The sequence below is a fragment of the Onychostoma macrolepis genome, chromosome 01 (assembly GCF_012432095.1).
Source record: "Onychostoma macrolepis isolate SWU-2019 chromosome 01, ASM1243209v1, whole genome shotgun sequence".
Classification (NCBI taxonomy): Eukaryota; Metazoa; Chordata; class Actinopteri; order Cypriniformes; family Cyprinidae; genus Onychostoma; species Onychostoma macrolepis.
In genome coordinates, this window is record NC_081155.1 from 26,062,077 (window position 1) to 26,083,041 (window position 20,965).

Here is a 20,965-nt window from a genome sequence, read left to right on the forward strand (position 1 = left end):
TGTGTCTACTTTCCATTAAAAACAAAACATAATTTCATGGGGAAAAACATGGAAATAGTTTATCATATTTAGGGCTGCAAAACGATTAATCACAATTAATCGCATTCAAAATAAAAGTTTATGTTTACATAGCCTACTATATTTGTGTGTACTTTGTACATTTATTATATATATATAAATACACACATATATGTAAATATATATAAAAATTGTATATATATTTAATTTATATTATGTATAATATAAATATTTTATATATATATATATATATATATATATATATATATATATAACATATTTTCCTTAATATTATATTTTCATATTTTACACATATGTATGTGTATTTATAATAAATATACACAGTACACACACATATACAGTATGTAAAAAATAAACTTTTAATTTGAATGCGATTAATTGCAATTAATCGTTTTGCAGCCCTAGTAATTTTTATCTGAAAAATAATTGCACACTTTATATGTTGCTGCAATGTTTATTTCATTAATTTTGTAATATGTAAATTGTAAAGGCAGCTATAGTTTAAGATGTTTAAAAATTAAATGATTTATTTAATGGTAACATTTTACAGTAAGGTCTCAATTTTAGCATTAATGCATTAACTAACATGTACGGTGGCCGAGAGAGCTCAACGGGCTGCAACTTCAGAAAACACATGCAAATAGAAAAAGCACCAGCAAATCAAGAAAACATCTTCATCAATTTGACAGCAGGTGCTGCAAATGCTCACAACGCAAACAAATAAAGAAGCGCACTGTAAATGCTCACAACACAACTAAATAAAGAATTTTATTTGCAGCATGTTTTTTTTTTTTTGTGTTTGGTTGTGTTGTGAGCATTTGCAGCGCGTGTGTTGTCAAATTGACAAAGTTGTTTTCTTAATTTGCAGGTGTTTTTTTTATATTTGCAGCGTGTTGAACTCTCTCAGCCACCGTAAACATGAACTAACAATGAGTAAATATATTCAAGTTTGTTCACAGTGCATTAATTAGAGACAACTATAAGAGACAACTGTTAATCCTAAAAATGTATTATTAAATGTTAAGATTACCATAACTAAGATTAATAAATGCTGTAGAAGTATTGTTCATTGTTAATTAATGTTAACTAATGTTAACAAATGAAACCTTATTGTAAAGTGTTGAAGATTTGATTGATATTGTAATTTTACTAAAGCCAAAATAAATTATTGAAAAATTATACATTTTACTCAAATTTTCCATGGACTTCCTTGAGGCCACGCACTAGATATTTCACATCAGCTATTAATATTAAATGAATGAATATTAATTGAATATTGACCTCACTAATATTGAATGATTTTGATCTTAAATTGTGAGAAATACATTTTCCTGATATGGTGATAAAACTACATGATGGCACGGTACAGTGAGTTAAAAGGTGAGTAGTTTGCCTGTAGTTCTGCTTTCTGCTTTCTGTAGTTTTCCTGTCAAATTATACCTGGATCATTTTCCACACTGAATTGCAGTAGGTATATGAGCAGGAAAGTGATGTGTGAGTGAATGTGTGAGCATGTGTGGGCACGCATGTGTGTGTTATGAACCATTATGTGCCTGTACAGGAGATTAAGAATAGATCAACATTTCAAATTTGCATCAGTTGTCAGAGGGAGTAAATAAATCAACTAGATTATGCAGAAATATTAATGAATGATAACCTGAAACCAGTGGATGAGCAACCCAGAAATGTGTTGTAGGTCTGTTCTGATGCAGACAGCAGTGAAAAAAGCAATAGCAATGCTACAGGCAAATAGTAAAATGCAAGGTAAAGGATGGCAAAATAAATAGTTTCATCAACTGGAGGGGGGGAAAACGCTTTACATGTTGACGTCAAAGAGCATGCGACTATGTCAAACTCTTAAATTTGGTTACAAAAAATATAGTCAAAAATAGCCAGTTTACCTGATAGACTTTGGCTTATCCTGCTGTTTTTGTGTTGCGCCAGCACTTGTTTTTCAGTGTTGTACTGTATCCCGTCCTAAAACAAGATCCACTGACCAAAACCATCTTGGGCTGTGAGCAATTCACTGCGAGGGCAATAAAATAATCAAATAGCGAGAAAAGATAAAAGTCTATTCAACTGATCAGTATTTTATGCATTTATTTATTTATTTTATAAATGCAAGTTTATTCAAAGCTCGGAAAGTACAGAACACTTTTGCTGTGTTTCCTTTTGTTTCTGTAACTAAATGGACTTTAAAATGCACTTTGAAACACTTTGCACTTTGCCAAGTGATGGAGGTCAATCTGGGAGAACACAAAGACACAAATGTTTTGATCAGGTCTTCTTTACATTTACACCAGCCTTGAATAGTCTGGCCCAAGTCTAGACTGGAAAACAGTCTGGTTTTTATAAAGAGGTCTGCAGACATACTCATATGACCTTATGCTCATGCAGGGGCGTCATGCACTCATTATATTTGAGTGGGGGTCGGGGTGGGGGTGGGGGTTGTCATGTGACACACAGCAGCCACAACAGCACTTATGTTTTATTTATTTTTTCCTTTTTATTCGAAACATTCCCAAACGCATTAACTATATCATGAAATATCTTGATTTATAGATTATGTTAGTTTATCTAGTGGGCGATGGTCAAAGTAACCTAATAATGTAATCTATTAAATAGGCTATGGGTGTCATGCCATAACACATTTTAATACGACTGACTTTATATTTAATATGAATTTAACACTGAAAGTTAATGTGAATAAAAACATTTAAGTTAGGCTACTAATCATAACACTTTCATTGTACAGAAAGAGAGCAAAGAACATTTACATTATCAAAGAAAATTTTTACTGACAGAGATCAAGCACTCTCAAAAACTCCCTTAAAATCACTGAAGCTGTTTACACTATGAAATGAATATCTTACAGATTCGTACACACATTTGCACTTTATTGTTTCTAATGAGAGAATTCACTAGAAAGAGGTATTCAGTCAGCGAGCAATTAAAGCCTGGAATACACTACGCGATTTTTGCCCTGATTTCCCCCCGATTTTACAGTCTGAACAAGTTGACGCTAGTTGAGGAAAGTCGGAGCCAGTCTGCAGATTACAGCTGACAGATTCCACAGAAAATCGCGTGGTGTATGATGGTCACAGACTTCGATTTTTTAGCTTCAGACTTTGACTCCATCCAGTCGGAGGATATCAAACATGTTTGATATTTTCAGCCGATTTTAGAACACATATGTTTTCATTTGTCATGCGTCTCCTAGCAACAAGGTGCACGTTTCTGCGTGAGTTCGTTGTGATCGGAACAACTTTAAAGTCTGGTAGTGTATGATCTTCAGTCGCGCAGTGTATGATGCCCAGTTTTCCTTTGTCACTATTTACAAAGTCGGTAAGTGTATGATGCCTGGTGTTTTAAAAATCTGTTCAGATTTTAAAAGTCGTGTAGTGTATTCCAGGCTTTAGGAAAACACCGGCATTTTAGCGATGACTCATTTGAACACCTCTGATTGGTCATTGCATTCATAAGGTCAACAGAATCATGTGTGATTGGTTATAATGCGCAGTGCTGTAAAACGCGTCAGCGCCAGCCAGCGAACGCAGATTTGAATTTAGCAGCTGATGATATGACGCACTGAACGATTTAATCACACCGGTGTGATTGTATTAAATATAGAAAATATGAATTGGCTATTTTTTGTCTTTTGGAAGCTGCATTCAAAATCCACTTGGCTCAAAAATCTGAGGGGGCACATGCCCCCTCACTTTGAATCGGCATGATGCCTCTGTGTTCATGGGCTCTTCGACAAGTTTCTTGCAGGGGCCAGAAAACTGGCAAAGGAACAAACATTTTCAGATTCAATTTTAAAACTTTCATTGTAACTTGTTAAAGGAATAGTTCACCCAAAAATGAAAATTTGCTGAAAATACCCTTACAGAAAAACCACATGAATTTCACATGTGGCCACATATACATGTGATTCTGCACATGTGAAATTTCACGTCTGAAAACCTGTGAAAATCACATGTGAAGCGTGTGCTTTGCACATGGAAAATGTGTGCTTTTGGAACATTTTCATGTCAATTTCCATGTGAAACCCATGTGATTGCATGTCAAACACATGAGCTCACATGTGAAACACACGTATATTCCCATGTGAAACCCATGGTACTTTCCTATGTGAAACCCGTGTGAAACCCATGGGGTCACATGTGGTTTTTCTGTAAGGGGTACTCACACTCTAAGATGTAGATGAGTTTGTTTCTTCATGGAAATTTAGCATTACATCTCACCAATGGATCTACTGCAGTGAATGGGTGCTGCCAGAATGAGTGGCTAATGAAAACTTCACAGTAATTCACAAGTAATCCACATGAATCCAGGCCATCAATTAACGTATTGTGAAGTGAAAAGCTCAATGTTTGTAAGAAACAAATCCATCATTAAGATGATTTTAACTTTAAACCTGCTGACCAAAATACCATAATCCATATTAACACTTCCATAATAACACTAAGATGTGTGTTTGTTTCCTACAAACACACACCTTATCACTTAACAAGAAATTAATTGAACAAATGAGAACAAATGAGACCAGTTTTACTCTTTAATCAGGGACAATAAAAGCAAACTCTTCTGTTCATTCTTCTTTGATGGTTAAATTCTCATCATCACAGTTTCTCTTTTTTTGAATGACACTTTGTCCTTGTCCACAGGAGCTGGCAAACTGAGTATTTATCTACAGCTTAATGATTTGCATAAACACATTTGATTGGATGAGATGCAATCAAATATGTAGGCCTAAATGTATTTAAGAAAACTAGTGTATCTGAACTGTTGCCAGAACACGCTCACTCCAGTCTGGATCTGGACCACAGACTGCTAATTGATGACCTCAGCGTGCTCTTGAACTCACCGCTGAGGAGTTCTCTTATGTATCAAGCAGCACAGCAATTTCATCAAAATCAATTGGAGAGCCATAAAAAATGATCGACTTTCTGCTAGGTGTTTCTGCACCTTACAAGCAAAACTGTAGAGCTGTAAGCGAGTTTTGTTTTCTTGAAAATAATAGCTGTCTGATCTGTTGGCTGCATATGTCACTGAGGATGTCTCATTTCAGAGAAGTAACCATTATAAAACTGACTGTTATTCCTTGTGAGGTGTAAATTATTATAATTTCTTTCTTACTTTGGAATATAATTGTTACTTTTCTCAAATGAGGCAGCCTTGATGAAGTAAGCAGCCGACAAATGCAACCTCCAGAGAGCGCAGCTTTTAAAATGAGAATGGGATGTGAAACACATACACACACAGAAGTGGGGTCATGTATCCCTACCTAGATCTTAAATTTAATTATGAATCCAAAATTCAACCTCGGAAGGCATCACAGCATTTGCTGATGCATTTAAGGGCAGATTTACTAACAGCCATCGCAAACCGTCTTTTGGTGTTAAAATAGTACTGTCAGGAATTACTAAAGACACACAGTGAAGAAATAGCGCTGAAAAGGCATGGACAGTTATTTTTGCACCTGACATTATTGAATATGCATTTGTAGGCGTTTCCCTTTCAGACCCCAAATTAATGGGAGGAGAGTATTAAAATGAATCAAGCAATGTGATTTACTACTATTTGCACTTGTCAAATTACTGGTATTTCCGCCATTATTTAAAGGTGCCATAGAATGCATTGATACAGTATATTAAATTGTTCTCTGATATCTACATAGAAGGCATGTGGCTTAGGTAAGGGCAAAAAATCTCCAGAAACGGTTTTACATGTGCATTTATAACCCTAGGATTTCTCCCTAGAATGAAATGGGTTGTTATTGGCTTATTTGGAAGGGTCATAAATAATAATGAGCTCTGCTCTGATTGGCTGTTTCACACTGCGGCTCAATGTTGAGCTCTGCTCTGATTGGCTGTTTCACAGCGCGGCTCATTTCAGTAGCTCACAGCAGGAAGGAAACACATGGAGGAAAATATATATTTCAATACTTTCTCTCGCAGTTATATCGTTGGGTAATTATACTGTATATAAAATAGGCATTGAAACTGCTTTTGAACGATCGGTCGATCACGTTATAGTTTCACTTTCGAGATTCGCGATCACACTGCTCTGTTTATACTATGGAGCGGCAGTACTTACCACACATTTTACAAGATCAGATGCTTGTCAGTGGTGCTCAGGATCTGTAAATCTTTCGCCATCATCCTCAGTCATCTCTCCTTACTCTGTTTATGTGGTAAGTGAATTCTTATGTACTGCAATGCAACAGACTACTGCTGACAAGCTAACCATGTCCCTTTAGTGGCTTGCGTTATTTTATTAGAACGCATTATTTGATTTCCGTGCCTTTCTGAATACAGACACCAACCCATCCCTGCACTTCACATCCCCTGCACAGCCTGGAACATAACATTTATTTCCATGATCTGTCATTTTTGCTGTTGTCCTCGCTTGTTTCTTTACAATACCTGCAGAACGTCTGATGATTTGGCTGTGTAGGTTCGGCTGGCGGCTGGCCTAGAACATGGGCGGGTAGACATTATGCAAATGTTGGGGGCGTAGTGATCCCGACTGTTACGTCACAGTCAGTGTTATGTTCTGATTCGCCTATTTTTCAGTAGTCTTTTTTATTCACAAGATTTACATAAGAAGGAGGAAACTATGGTGTTTGAGGCTTGTGGTATGTCATTTCCATGTACAGAACTGTTATTATTGAACTAAGCCAAGGTAAATACAGTTTTCCATTCTATGGCACCTTTAATGTCCAAAAAAGCATGTCTTAAACTATTTTGCGCTTGAAATGTTTCTAGGAGGAGGTACCGCAGCGAACAGAGAGAGCGCGTGGTAGAAGATCATTTTTTCCACACGTACAGTATTAATTTATTTGGAATGCTAGAAGGACACATTATCCGAATCCGAACATATCCTTATGCTAATTTGCGCAGCGCTTGGAAGATTGTGTTGGTGATTATGGAAATAAGATGTTGTGTCTGTGTTCTTTAATTTGCGTGTTGTCAGTAAATCGCCAGCAAACGGTGCTATTTTGGAATTTCGCTATCGTGCTAATTTTCCGTTTAGTAAAACTGGCCCTTAGTCACTTACAGTGAATTCAAGTTACATTTTATCAGTTTATTTGTATATGGAAGTTGAACCCAGCATTGCAATTACTAGTGCCATGCTCACTTAGAAAAGCTATACATTAAAATCTTAAATTAGGTCTATGACAAAATTTTTGTATTGGCATAGCTAACACAAAACAAAACAAAATTATTTAACTTTTACACTTATTTTACATGTTCAAAAACCATACAACACACTTATGTAAGGAACAGACAAAAAAAAGGATAAGATTTACTTTCCCACTAGTCTTGATATGTCAATAAGAGTAAAACTGTAAACTGCAGCAATTTGTACCTGGAGCTGCTTGAATGTGAGCCAGATCGGGACTGTGTTTTCAGCAGTTTGTGAATGAGTGTCATGGTAAAGAGTTGGACATAACCCTGCGCATGTAGAGCTAAATGAGTGTGTCAGTTCAGTGAGGGACATCAAGCCGACTGCTGGAAACTATGCTGATTAGCACCGCTTCTCAGAGCTCCAGGGCAAAGTAGTGATCTGTGTTTTCTTACCATGCAACTTGAAGGGAATTTGAGTTGCCATCCTGATCTCTCCCTAAATGTCTCCTTCTGAGAACGCTGTGGGTAAATAATTCATACTTTATGCTGATGGAAATTCAGTACCCCTTATCTAGGTGGTAAACTAAAGCAATCTAAAAAAGACGGTGCAGCGAATCTGATCAGCACAGGAAGGTAATTTCTATCAGTGCCATAGGGATCGGTTTGACGCAGCTCCAGTCAGTGAGCAAGTCCCAGCTCACTGTTGCCAGGGACCAAACAGATGCTTTTATCTGATCATCCCTCATTATGGTGTATGTGTATGTGTTTGTAAGGCCAAATGATAAATGCCATCATTGTGTCTGGTTTCTATTTACGAAGCAATGGAATTTGCTATGACGAATGTTCGCTCTTGTGTAAATAGTACCGGATGGATGTATAGATATACTTCGCACTGGTTTAATGAGCTCAAAATAAACACACTGGATTAGGCAACTATTTGTCACCCACACAAATCTCACTAGAGGCACGTTTGAAACGTGTGCTGTTTTGAAACATCGTAAATACTGCTGTGAGGCTTCTGTGAAGATATTTTGACATGCACCACTTGAAATGTTTAAGCCTGCAGTAAGACGTGTGATTTCAGAGGGTTTGTTGTCTCGGTTTATGCATGATTCACATGAACTGCAAAGCAGTAATCAATTAAATGATGTCCCTTTGCTGCTGAAAAAGGAGTCTGAAGTCAAACTGGACACACTGTTAAACCATCTTTCCCAAATGAATGTCCCGTGGGTGCAGTTTTTGTGAAGGTCACTGGGGCTTGTCCCAAGTAACTCTTAAGTGGTCCTCATTAATAATTTGTACAACTAATGGATGGGTCAATGATGTGATGCTAAGTTTTGGACTGGATCTATTCATTTATTTAAAAATACATTAATAATGCAATTCATACATAAAATGGCTCTTCTATGATGAGCATGTTTTTGAAGTCTCAATTAAAATTCATTTTGATATTTTTGGGGGGCATAATGTCAAAAATGTTAGGATGATACAACACTGTCCTGCCATAATAATGAAGATGTTGGAACTGCTTCACTTCTTATAATTTGAAAAACTTGTCAGAAAATATCAGATAATTTGACCTTTTGTGTTGTGACAAGGCAAGGTTAGCTTAGGTTGTGAAATGTCACCTGGTAAGACACTTCAAAAATGTAATATTTATGAATTTATAATTCATTATATTTGTAAAATAAAATAAATTGTAAAAAAAAAAAAACTTACCTTAATAAATATTTTAAATACATTTTTAAATAGTGATTAAAGAAAGTCAATTTTTCAGTAGTGTAGATATATAAAACACAACTTGCACAGAAGTCGCTTTCAAGCCAAGCAGCTTTCTGTTGGCCAACTCAAGTGAATTGACAAACTTAAACACAAGCAAAATCTGCAAGAGGAACTTTTTTTGAACTCCCAATGGTGTGGATTTCCTTTAAAGACTTTATTTTGTAAATGTGACCACACCTGAAAGTCGTAATGAAATGGAAGTAGCAACAGATCTTTTCTTCCGTACTGTGATATACGAGCAAGTGTGATGCATTTTTGAAAAAGAAAAAAAAAAATGTAGGGTGGGGATTTGGTTCTGTACATCGGGTGGTTGGATTTTGAGATGAACACAAGCTTGCAGGGGTGGGGTTTAAGAAAATGAAATCATTGGAGTCCTGCATACGTCACCATTAAAAATTATGAGGTAAAAAAAAAACAAGAAAGAAAGAAACATATGCACAAATCATATGCACAAGATCAAAGATCAGCATTTAGAAAATGTTAATTTCATCCTGACTTAAAGATATAGAATCTTTAATTTAAAAAAATTTAAAAAATTTAAAATTGCGAAATTTTTCTCACAAAAAGACAAAAAGTCAGAAATGCAAGACATGAAGTCAGAATTATGAGCTATAATCATGCAATTTTAAGAAAAGGAACTGTGAGAATTTTTATTTTTTATTTTGTGATGGAAACAAGCTTTCATATCTTTAAGTGATATGAAATGAAAATTTTCTATATTGCAATATGTAAATTTAGAATTTAGAGAAAAAAATGTTAGAACTGTAAGAAAAAGTTTGAATTCTGTGTTTATATCTATAAGTTTATATCTCACTATTTTGACCTTTTTTACAAAATTGCAAGATTTTTACATTAAAAGTCGCAATTAACTTTTTGTTTTAATCCCATGGTGGAAACAAGTATTCATAAACTCACATTTATTCAGATTGTAATATTGTATCTTATCTTATTTATCATTGAGCCGGGTGTTTATGTACAGTGGTTTTGGGATTATTTCGGGGGAAGATTATCTTCTGGTAATGTAAGCATGTGTTGTGTTTTGCAGGGAGAGCTGCTGAGCCCGTGTCGCTGTAGTGGTTCTGTTCGCTGCACTCATGAGCCCTGTCTTATTAAGTGGATTAGTGAGAGAGGATCCTGGAGCTGTGAACTCTGCTACTACAAATACCAGGTCATCGCCATCAGCACCAAGAACCCGCTACAGGTAACTCTGCCTGGGCTTATGTGGACTTAGTATAAAAGTGCAAAAGTATGTGTTAAAAGTAAAAGCACAGATCTATGAGTTCCTTATTATTTATTGCTTTATTTCATACACCTGATTCTCCTACTAAGAGAGAGGGGTCTAATCCACCAGTTACACAGATAGGATAGAGTTTAAATAGGTTAGAGCTTGGTCTGAAATTATTAAGAATTTTTATAAGTCTGAACACTTGAGCTCTGAGGATCATATTACTCCTGGTTGGCTCATTTTGAGTCAGACGAGACCAATTCAGTGATTTGAGACTTGATCAGCCCACATTGTTGAATTTATGAATCAGTTCATTGAGAATTGCCTCTGAAGAATGATTTGTTCCCCAGACATTGTTATCAGGTTCCGAGCAGGTCTCAAATCCTTTACATATATGAAATATATTGTCATATAAAGTACATTTTTTTTAACCCTATTAGAAATTGGAACAGTTTACATGTTTCATTTCTGTCCACTAGGGGTGTCGCCGACTAAGGATTTACATAGTCGAGTCAGAATTTTTGAATCTTGCTGATAGTCGACTGATAGTCGAATCATATGTTTGGGGGCGGAAGGCAAAATACATTACCAAGAGTCAAGTCAGACATTCGACATTCGCCTTGCAGATACAAAAATAATGTTTTATGTTTTGAGTAAAAGATATTTAACATTAAACGTATTTCACTAAATTTTTACAATAGTGCTCTCATTATAACGTTATGTATATGACAGTAGTTATTAATATTCTGCATTTCTGTTTTGAGCTGCACGTGCTGAAGTTGACCAGTATAATGAAACATTTGAATTACGCGAATGCATGAACGTGTCTGCGCGACTCTGAATGAACTCCTTTTGTGGACGCATTCTTCACGCAACAACGTGCAGAAACATGGCAACTAAACTTAAAAAATTCACAGCGTTTTATTATAATAGTGTTCTCATGATAATGTTATGCATATGACAGTCCCAGTCATAGTTATTAATATTCTGCATTGTTTGTCCTGCTCGGGCTGCGTGCTGAAGAAATCATCACCGCAGTACTACAATGAAGCGCTTTACTGCAGCGCAACTCAACCAAATGCCTCTTATACAAGATGAATAATACACAATATATATAAACTGGCTGAAATATTTTGAAATCACTTGTGAATCATATGTTTGGATCGAAAAAATCCAGTTTTTCACTCTGTCTGTGTCAATTTGAGTCTTATTAAAGATTTAAATCCCTGCCACCAAGATGCTCCTCTGTCAGTCACGGATTATGGAAAGTGAAACTTAAATCTATAGGGGTGGTTGGATTTATTCATGCATGTTAAATTATTCATTTAAAGCTACTTTCTTTTCAGATTCTTATTTCAATTATTATCTTAATTGGCTGTATATTAACTTATTGGGAGAAAACCAGTAGTTCTATGTGAAATCAGACATTTGAGCACCCTCATATAGCCAAAATGTCATGGTCATGACACCTCTGCCAATATTTGACTGTGAGATTGGGAGTCGAATCAGGCTCTTCCTATCAAAGCATCGAATCTTCGACTATTCGGGGTCACCCCTACTGTCCACCATTGGTAATCTTTGAAGTACACTGCATGGCCAAAAATTTGTGAACACCTGAACATGACACCCACATGTGTTTGTTGAGCAAAACCATGCAATTCATTTCAAAAGCAGGGGCATTAAACATCAGTCCTCTCTTCCACTCTTCTGGCAAGGCTAGACGGTGGAACACGGCTGCAGGGAACATTGCTCTCATTCAGACACCAGAGCATCAGTGAGGTCAGACACTGATTTTGTACGATGGGGCCTGACTCACAGTCATCCCAAAGGTGTTCAGTGAATTTCAGGTTGGCGTTTTGTGAAGTCCAGCCAAGTTCTTCTATACTAGAGTCAGTAAATCATTTCCTCATGGATCCTGCTTTGTGCAGAGAGCACTGTTATGTTGGGAAAGAAAATAGTATCTATTGGATATTACATGACTGTATGCTTGACTGAATCAGAAAGCGATGTTCACAAACTTTGGCCATGTAGTGCATCTTGGGTTACCATGTATGAGAGATGAATATGGTAGTCATTCAGCACCATGATCTAGCCATCTGATCGCTGTACCATTGTACCACCACAATACTGAGAGCAGTGGCGGTGGTTTATCTTATTCCTTTCATACTGTGTTAGCTCAAGTAGTTTATATGCTTCTCTGGGTTCAAAGCTTCTCTCACTGATTTTACTTTCTGTCTTTTTTTATTTTCTTTTGATCTGACTTTCAGATGATAAATAAGCTATTTTTTTGTTTGTTTTGTTTTAGTTATTTTAAAGGTGCACCACAGATGCACCACTATATTGCCATCTGTGGTTGAAACAAAATTACAAATTACTCAGAGTTGTTTAGTTGTGCTTTTCTCTGGTTGATTTGCCTATGATTAGATCTGTCATTCTATACCAAGATCCAATGACAGCTAGAAGAATGTCTACATGCCATATATATGAAAAATATGTATTGTGAGCAAGTAGCCAGCCAGACCATTTTTTGATTATAATAATATAAATTAACATAAATGGACATGATGTAAACATGAAATATACAAACCGCCTCGATTTCTCAAAATATAAATAATAATAATAAGTGTTTTGAATACTGTTATTTTTATGTACCATGTTATTATGTTATTAATCATGTAATTTTATAATTTTATAATTTCTTCCATAGTGCTAATAATTAATCAATCAATCAATGCTATTTAAAGGTTTGGGGTTGATAAGATTTTGAAAGAAGTCTTTTCTGCTCACCAAGACTGCATTTATTTGATCAAAGGTAGAAAAAACCTTTCTATTGTAGAAATAGAAATATTGTAATATATTACAATTTCTATTGTAATATATTGTAAAATGTAATTTATTCCTGTGATGCAAAGCTGAATTGTCAGCATCATTACTCCAGTCTTCATTGTCACATGATTCTTTAGAAATCAATCTAATGTACTGATTTGCTGCTCAATAAACATTTTTTTAAATTTTTTTTATCAATGCTAAAAACGGTTGCTTCATATTTTTGTGTAAACAAGAATACATTGTTTTTCCAGGATTCTTTGATGAATATAAGGTTCAAAATAACAGCATTTATTGGAAATAAAAATCTTTTATAACACTGTCTTTACTGTCACTTTTGATCAAAATAATGCATCCTTGCTGAAATATTAATTTAAAAAAAAAATTACTGAACCCAAACTTTTGAGTCGGAGTGTAGCTTTTCATAGTGTCATTCTCTATAATTCTGACTGATTAGTCACTTACTGTATATCACTTTTTTAATGTATAAATATTTTGCAGTGTCTTCTTGTTTTTCATGTGCGCTGAAATGTGGTACTGATACTGTATTATCTATTAGTTCACATTTTTTGTATCTCCAGTGGCAGGCCATCTCTCTGACGGTGATAGAGAAAGTACAGATAGCTGCAGCTGTTCTGGGTTCCCTGTTCCTGATAGCCAGTATCTCCTGGCTGGTCTGGTCCTCCCTCAGCCCATCGGCCAAGTGGCAACGGCAGGACCTGCTCTTCCAGATCTGTTACGCCATGTACGGCTTCATGGACCTGGTGTGCATCGGTAGGTCATTAGATTCTCAATAACTGCAGCCACCTGGCTCAGCAAAACCAACGCCGTGTTTTTTTATGTTTGCTTGTTTACCAGTCTGAGAGTGTCAGACAATGTCTGAAGGGAGAAAAAAAAAACCTTTGAGTACATGGTGGCCTCCCTGGCAGCCAACATATGTTGGAATCAGAATTTGAATAAGGCATATTGAATTACAAGCCCACTTTCCTTTTAAAACACAGAAAAATGTACAAGCAGAACTGAGAGGATTGTATTTTTCAGGCAAGCCACAGGGAGCCATGAGTAATTGCTGCATTTCACTTAATATCAAGCTTTTTCTATGTACAGTATCAACTGAATAAAATGCCTAGCGCAAGGGAAAGACTGAAAGACAGAACTTGAAATTGATTCCTGAATAGATGTGATTCAAAGCCACTTCCGATTTGCCACAATACACTGGCTGTCACAACATGAATATATACAAATCCATAAAATGTATGCAATTTTAAAACCATCTGATATTTAATGACAGAATATAAAGCCTAGAAACAACACTAGCAATGCTAACTTAAATTTGGGTAGCTTACTAAATACCGCAGGGTCCTGTTTACTGCTATTATTTATATACTATTTAGTAGTTTATTTAATTTTTTACACCAGTAACACCCTACATAGTAGTCACATGAATTTATCACATTGGTTAATTCAGCGAACAGTATCTAGTTAGCATTTTGTAAAATAATAATAATTAAAATAGATAATCATTCAAAAATAAAATGTAAAAACAGAAATGTTATATAAAAAATCAAATAGATATGATATAAAAAAATTTAATTAAATAAAAAAATATGTACGATACATAATGTCATATTTTTAAAAGAAATCAATACTTTTATTTAGCAAAGATGCATCAATTTGATCAAAGGTGACAGACATCTATATCTTTTGAACTTTCTGTTCATCAAAGAGTACTGAAAAAAAAGAGTATCACAGCTTCCACAAAAACATTAAACAGCATCTGATTTGTTTGTTGTAGTTCTCTGATTGGCTGAATTCTTTCTTTAGGATTTATTAGCAGTGTAGTGCTTTACCTGGATTTTTATTTTTTATTATTAAAGTAAAACAAAACAAAATGTATGAGTTAGGGCTTAACAGAAGCATATACCATTTATTAATAGTCAGCCTGTCTTGAAAGCTTTATGTAGAAAAATCAATTTCTCTATTGAGAAAATTAATGGATTTTTTACTTCCAGTACCCTACTGTTGCGCTCTGCTCTGAATGGTACTTTCATTACTTGCTCACTCTCATTTGGAACAAACCTTCAAGTGAATTATTTCACAAAGGGCTCTTGAGAAGGCTATTACAGTTTACAGACAATCACACCTTCGAGGAAATATTTAGTTTGTCTGCCATTTACATGATTTTACCATGGATTTTAAAATGCTGAATTATTCTCATGCACCCATAGGCTATCAGAGGAATTAGAGTTGCACAGAGCCAAAATTTGATACAAAGATGTATTTTCCACAACAATCTTAATAGCTGAAAGCGATTTTGCAGCTACATTAATATTCCATTTAAAATGAAGGTTGATACTTTTGCTAGTAATGGCCCCTCATTTTAAGTGCTTTGCCCTTCAGAGGGAGTAGGATGCACTTTTGATTGAAATTCACCTTGTTTGCAGTTCAAACATTTCTGAGAAAGATATAATGATATGTAATTTGGAAGTGGACAGACTAAATATTTAGGACTTTCTGTGGTTTGTAATACGTTACTGGTCCAAAGTATTACAGGCAAGGATATGCTGAGTTTGATCTCTTGAGGAAAGGCGAGACAATGAGAGAGAGTCTAATCAGGCCAGCTTAAGGAGTGATGATCGCTATATGAGAAAACGCACACTGCTCCCTCACGATCTGGATACAATTGAGGCAGTAAATAACACACGCACACACATTGTATCTGTCTTTTTGTCTCTCAGAGGAAATGTGCTCCTAATTAAATGATAAAATTGTGTTTCAATTAAGCATCAGCTGAACAGCTTAGAGTTGCATTGCTGTAACAAAACCACTTTCAGGGAAGAAGGGGGGTTTTGAATGCCGCAGCAAAAACTAGAGCATCACTTATCAAAAAACAGTTCACTAATGCTTTTCCTAAAGTATTAGAGAACAACAAAGATAAAAACTGTGTGGGAGAAAAACAGAAATCTGAAGTTAACTGTGGGTTAGTTCACTCAAAAATGTAAAAGTCTGTCATAATTTTCTCACCATGTCATTCCAAACCAATTAGACTTTTCTTCATCTTTGGAACACAAATATTTTATAAATATACTATATTTTAATATTTTTGTCCATGCATTGAAAGCTTCAAAAACTACATAAAAACATTGTAAAAGTCATTCATAAGAATCAAGCTGTTTAATTCAAGTCTTCTGAAGAGATATGATCACTTTATGATGAACAGATTTATTTCTTTAAGCTTTTATTTACATACAAACATTGTCAATTGTGAGTGAAATTTTTAATTGCATAAATTCCTATTGAAATAACTGGATTTCACCATTAAAGTAAATGTATTTTATCCAGTTTATTTTGGATATGCAGCCAAAAACTCTCAAGTTCCATCCACTTTGTTCTTTTTCTGTTCTCTTTTGTCCAAACATTTAGCTCCGTCTCTCTGATAACTCAAAACACCAATTTACTGCAATTATTCTGCAGGTTTTTGTATGTCAATGACATGAGAGATGCCAGTAACTAGGGAACTAATCACACAGCAGCAGAATATGGCAGTCAGTCACATTTTAGAGTGCTAAGTATGTTAAGTTATGAACGAGAGTAACAAATTTGTTGTATAGACAAATGGACTTTACATTTTCTTTGCTCACACCTGAATGTAATATTTTGGTTAAACTGTGCTGGGTAAATGGAATCACACTGTAAAACTAATTTTCACATCATACAGCGCTACTGTATAACCAGTCTACACTGCTGACACACTTGATGTGTGTATTTCACATATTCCTGTGGGGTATGAGTTATTCCAGTAACTGTCTTCCATCGGAACCTTTATCAGTTTTGTGGCCTGGGTCCCTCATGAATGCTTTGCTCTACACTCAAGAATTCGAAGCCACTGTCGGATAATGGATGAATTTGTGTCTCTGTTGAGCTTTGTATCAAATAACGTCATGTTAACTGTAATGAGACTTTCCAGCGTTATGGAAGTCACTGTTTTTGATATTTATTATCACTGTTAGAGGCAGTATTTACAGCTGTTGCAAGAACAGAAAAGGCCCTCAACATTAGCTATTCATTCGTATACATTCAGAACATTCACACTTTCAAATTGCTTGTGTATGCTGTGTATGAACAGGATCATTTGATAGTCACAAACTTGCCTTCACACTTGGGTCAAGTGCTTGGTCCAAACCAGACTTTCGGCCAAAATGAATTCTGTTCACACTGTATTTTTGGATCAGAACCACGGTTTGCTTCTGTCAAAATAAATAGTGTTACTTGACTCCCTTGACGGTCACATTTACCACTGTTCAGGCATCTTTTGTCAACAAAATCCAGTAATTTCAATAGGAATCAATGCAACCTGGAATTCTGCATAAGCTAAAGATCCACATACAGATTTTGCATCGGGCTTATTTGGTCTATCAAATTTGCTGCAGTGACCAAAATAAAACTGCTTGGTTCAAAAATCTGTTGACAATAGAAAATGGACCTTTTTGCTTGCAAAACCTTGCTGAAACTTTGCTAATGTGACTGCATCTTAAGTCTGTCTCAAAGCAAAAATGCATATGAAAAACTATACTCGCCAATAACAACTGTATCCTGCTGCTGTATGAATGTAACCATCTGAATAAATGCACAGGTATTGGACAAAGCACTTGGCACTAAAACCTCAGTGTGATGTATGAGGTTTAGATAGATCGGACATAATGTTAAATGGAAATTACAGCAAGCGTGTCAACAACTGCAGCCATCCACAAATGACAGCTGCAATGTAAAATATCTGCCACCTAGTGCCTGCAGTATAAATGGCCATCACATAGCTGTAGAACCTGAAGTGGAATGGCTGTTTCGTCTCTCTAGTGGCTCAGAGGGAATAATGAGGTTTTCTCAGAGCAGTGCTATCTTGGGTAATCGTTACTGCAAGAAAAAAGAGAGAGGGTGAATGGGACGGAGCTGAACAATAGTGATGTCGGGATTGTTTTAGTGTGTCATCCGTTTGTGCGTGCGTGTGCTGTTGATCAATGGCAGAGCTCCTCAAGAGTTTCTCACCGTGATGTATCACTCTGTCTCAATAAGCAGCCAGACTGGGAGGGAGAGGAAACAAGAGTCCATTCTGTCTGATTAGGTGGAGAGAATGGAGATGATGCCTAAAGGCGATCGTTTCATTGAAAACACTATCACTGGGAATAGCATTAGCCTTTTATTATTTCCCCTCCCAACAGAAAGGGGGCATCAGGTCCTCTAAGAATATTACAAGCAATGTGTCACAAGGTATGCTTTTGTATCAGTGTATGCTTTTATCCAAAGTGCGTTTATACAGTATTTTGGAAAATTGCTGATGATTTTAGTTACCAATAAACTGAACTATCATCTCTTTTTAAGCGTTTTTACCAAGTTTAAAATCTATTCCACTGAATTCTCCATATTTCCATCAAAAATCATTGTGAAAAATGCAAGAAAAGTCCACAGATTGTGTCTGGGGTTACAAATAAGTAATACAATATAACATAAATAATATTATAAAATAAATAATACATCTTAAGCTGGCAGTACCAAGTGAAGTGCCGCAAGTTTAAAAATTCCTCATAAAAATACAAGCTACAACAGAGATAAAAGTGTTATCCATCTATCTATCCATCCATCCATCCATCCTCTTTTATATTTTTCTAGAATGCATGGATTCAATAAATTTGAAAATATGTTTCAACAACATTGTGAATATTGCTATAGTTTTTAAGTTTTGTAAGGAGAGTGTCATCTAAGATAGTTTAGCCGTTTTATCCAAAGTGATATATTAATAGGGTTCACTAACAATAGTTAGATCTCCACATCTGTCACTTCTTGTGACAATGCAATCATGGGCGTAGCCAGGGTTTGAAAATTAATGAGGTCTGGGGTGGGGTTAAGAATTGTGCTATGATAACCCCTACAAATACAACTCATTAACACTTTAGAAAAGACATAGATGTAGATGTTTGTGAAAGATGTTTTCTCTGTTTTGGAGGGATGAACACTCTTAAATTATACCATATTTATTGCATAAACATTTGTTAATAATTTACTATATGTTAGGGGTGGATAATTTTATCAGTTGTTTATTAATCATGCAACAATACAATACTGTACTGTTATATTTTTCATTAATAATCATTGCTTTAAAGATAACTTTGTCTAGTGCTCTAATGAATGTTTTTGAAAATGTAACTATACTGAATGACACAGCGTAGACTTATTCATGGCTAGTGTTTGAGTAGGTTATTTTATTTCATTCTGTAACCTGTTCTATAGATCTGTATACTAGTGTTAAATGCTACTGTTTTTGGCAGCGTTGATAACGTTTCTGACAGATAACATCATGATATTTTTGGTGTTTCCCTTACCGAATGTGCTAGCCTGTTAGTAATAATATGTTCATGGGCTTTTTTGATTACGGTCAGTTTAAGTGCCAGCGATTCAGTGTTGCCAGATATTGCTATGAAAACGAATTTAAAAAACGAAAAACCCTGAAATTATTTCAAATCTTTTGCAAATAAGATACGATAAAGATATCGCTGACCCTAAACTGCAACTTACCACTTTGTTAACTTTCTAAAGTGTCAAATTAAAGGATTACTCCACTTCCAGCATAAAAATTTCCTGATAATTTACTCATCCCCATGTCATCCAAGATATTCATGTCTGTCTTTCTTTTTTTAGTTGCAAAGAAATTAAGTTTTTTGAGGAAAACTGGACTTCAAATGGTGCTCAACGGATTAAGGTTAAAAATGCAGTTTCAGTGCAGCTTCAAAGGGCTCTAAACGATTCCAGCTGAGGAATAAGGGTCTTATCTAACTAAACGATCAGTTATTTAAAAAAAAAATAAATTATATACTTTTTAACCTCAAATGCTCATCTTGTCTAGTTCTGCGATGCGCATGCGTACTCGGTGCACAAAATTGTCCTACATCGCTGATTTACCTTTTTTTGTATAGGGCATTTGACCTTCTTTGCATGTTCACTTTGTAAACACTGGGTCGGTACTTCTGCAGCGAAGTAGGATGATTTTGAAGTTGGAGGAGAAAATGAGATGGGAGTTTTTTGACCTACCCTTTCGAACCGGAGTGCACAGAGTACGCATGCACATCGCAGAGCCAGACAAGATGAGCATTTGAAGTTAAAAAGTATATAAATTGTAAATGTTTTTAGAAAATATCTGATCATTTCACTAGATAAGACCCTTATTCCTCGGCTGCAATCATTTAGAGCCCTTTGAAGCTGGACTGAAACTGCATTTTTAACCTTAATCCGTTGAGCACCACTAAAGTCCATTATATGGAGAAAAATCCCCGAATGTTTTCCTCAAAAAACTTAATTTCTTTGCGACTGAACAAAGAAAGACATGAACATCTTGAATGACATGGGGGTGAGTAAATTATCAGGAAATTTTCAATTTGGAAGTGGAGTATTCCTTTAAGTGGAAAAGACAAGGCCAAAAACCACGTATAATAGCTGGATCTGGCAACTGCACCCACGTCCTCACTCACAAGTCTCTAAAGACTCGTTCGCTCTGCCAGTGTCTCCCAGCAATCATTTTCATACCATGGACGCTAAACATTCTTGCAAACTGTCTAAACTGTTTCATTCCACGAAATCGGTGCCTTTTGCATCCCTAAGAAATAACAAACCTAAATTTAATATAACAACAAATACATGTACAGTTTAAAAACATACAATACTATGTTATGCTTTCATCAATTTTACATAAAAAAAAAAAGTTAATTAAATATTATTTTAAATAATTTAAATAGCATTTATGCTGGTAAGGGTAAGGTTTTTGGCCTGTCCCTCACTATGATTTTTCTTTTTCAGCAGGACTTTTAATTTGCAAAATGAAGGCAAAATGATATAAAAATCAAATTTGCATATTGTTCTAAATATAGTCTCATTGTTAACCAATGTTTAACAGCCATTCCACATTTTATTG

The 20,965-nt window shown here is 35.4% G+C and overlaps 1 protein-coding gene across 2 annotated transcripts in view; it reads left to right on the forward strand.

The window, feature by feature from the left end:
• Positions 1 to 20,965, forward strand: part of marchf4a (membrane-associated ring finger (C3HC4) 4a) — a 39,143-nt gene that overhangs the window by 13,072 nt on the left and 5,106 nt on the right. For both annotated transcript variants that reach the window (XM_058771940.1, XM_058771948.1), the window contains 2 exons: positions 10,003 to 10,158; positions 13,590 to 13,782. In XM_058771940.1, the coding sequence (XP_058627923.1) occupies positions 10,003 to 10,158; positions 13,590 to 13,782 (349 nt within the window). The remainder of the gene's footprint in view (positions 1 to 10,002; positions 10,159 to 13,589; positions 13,783 to 20,965) is intronic.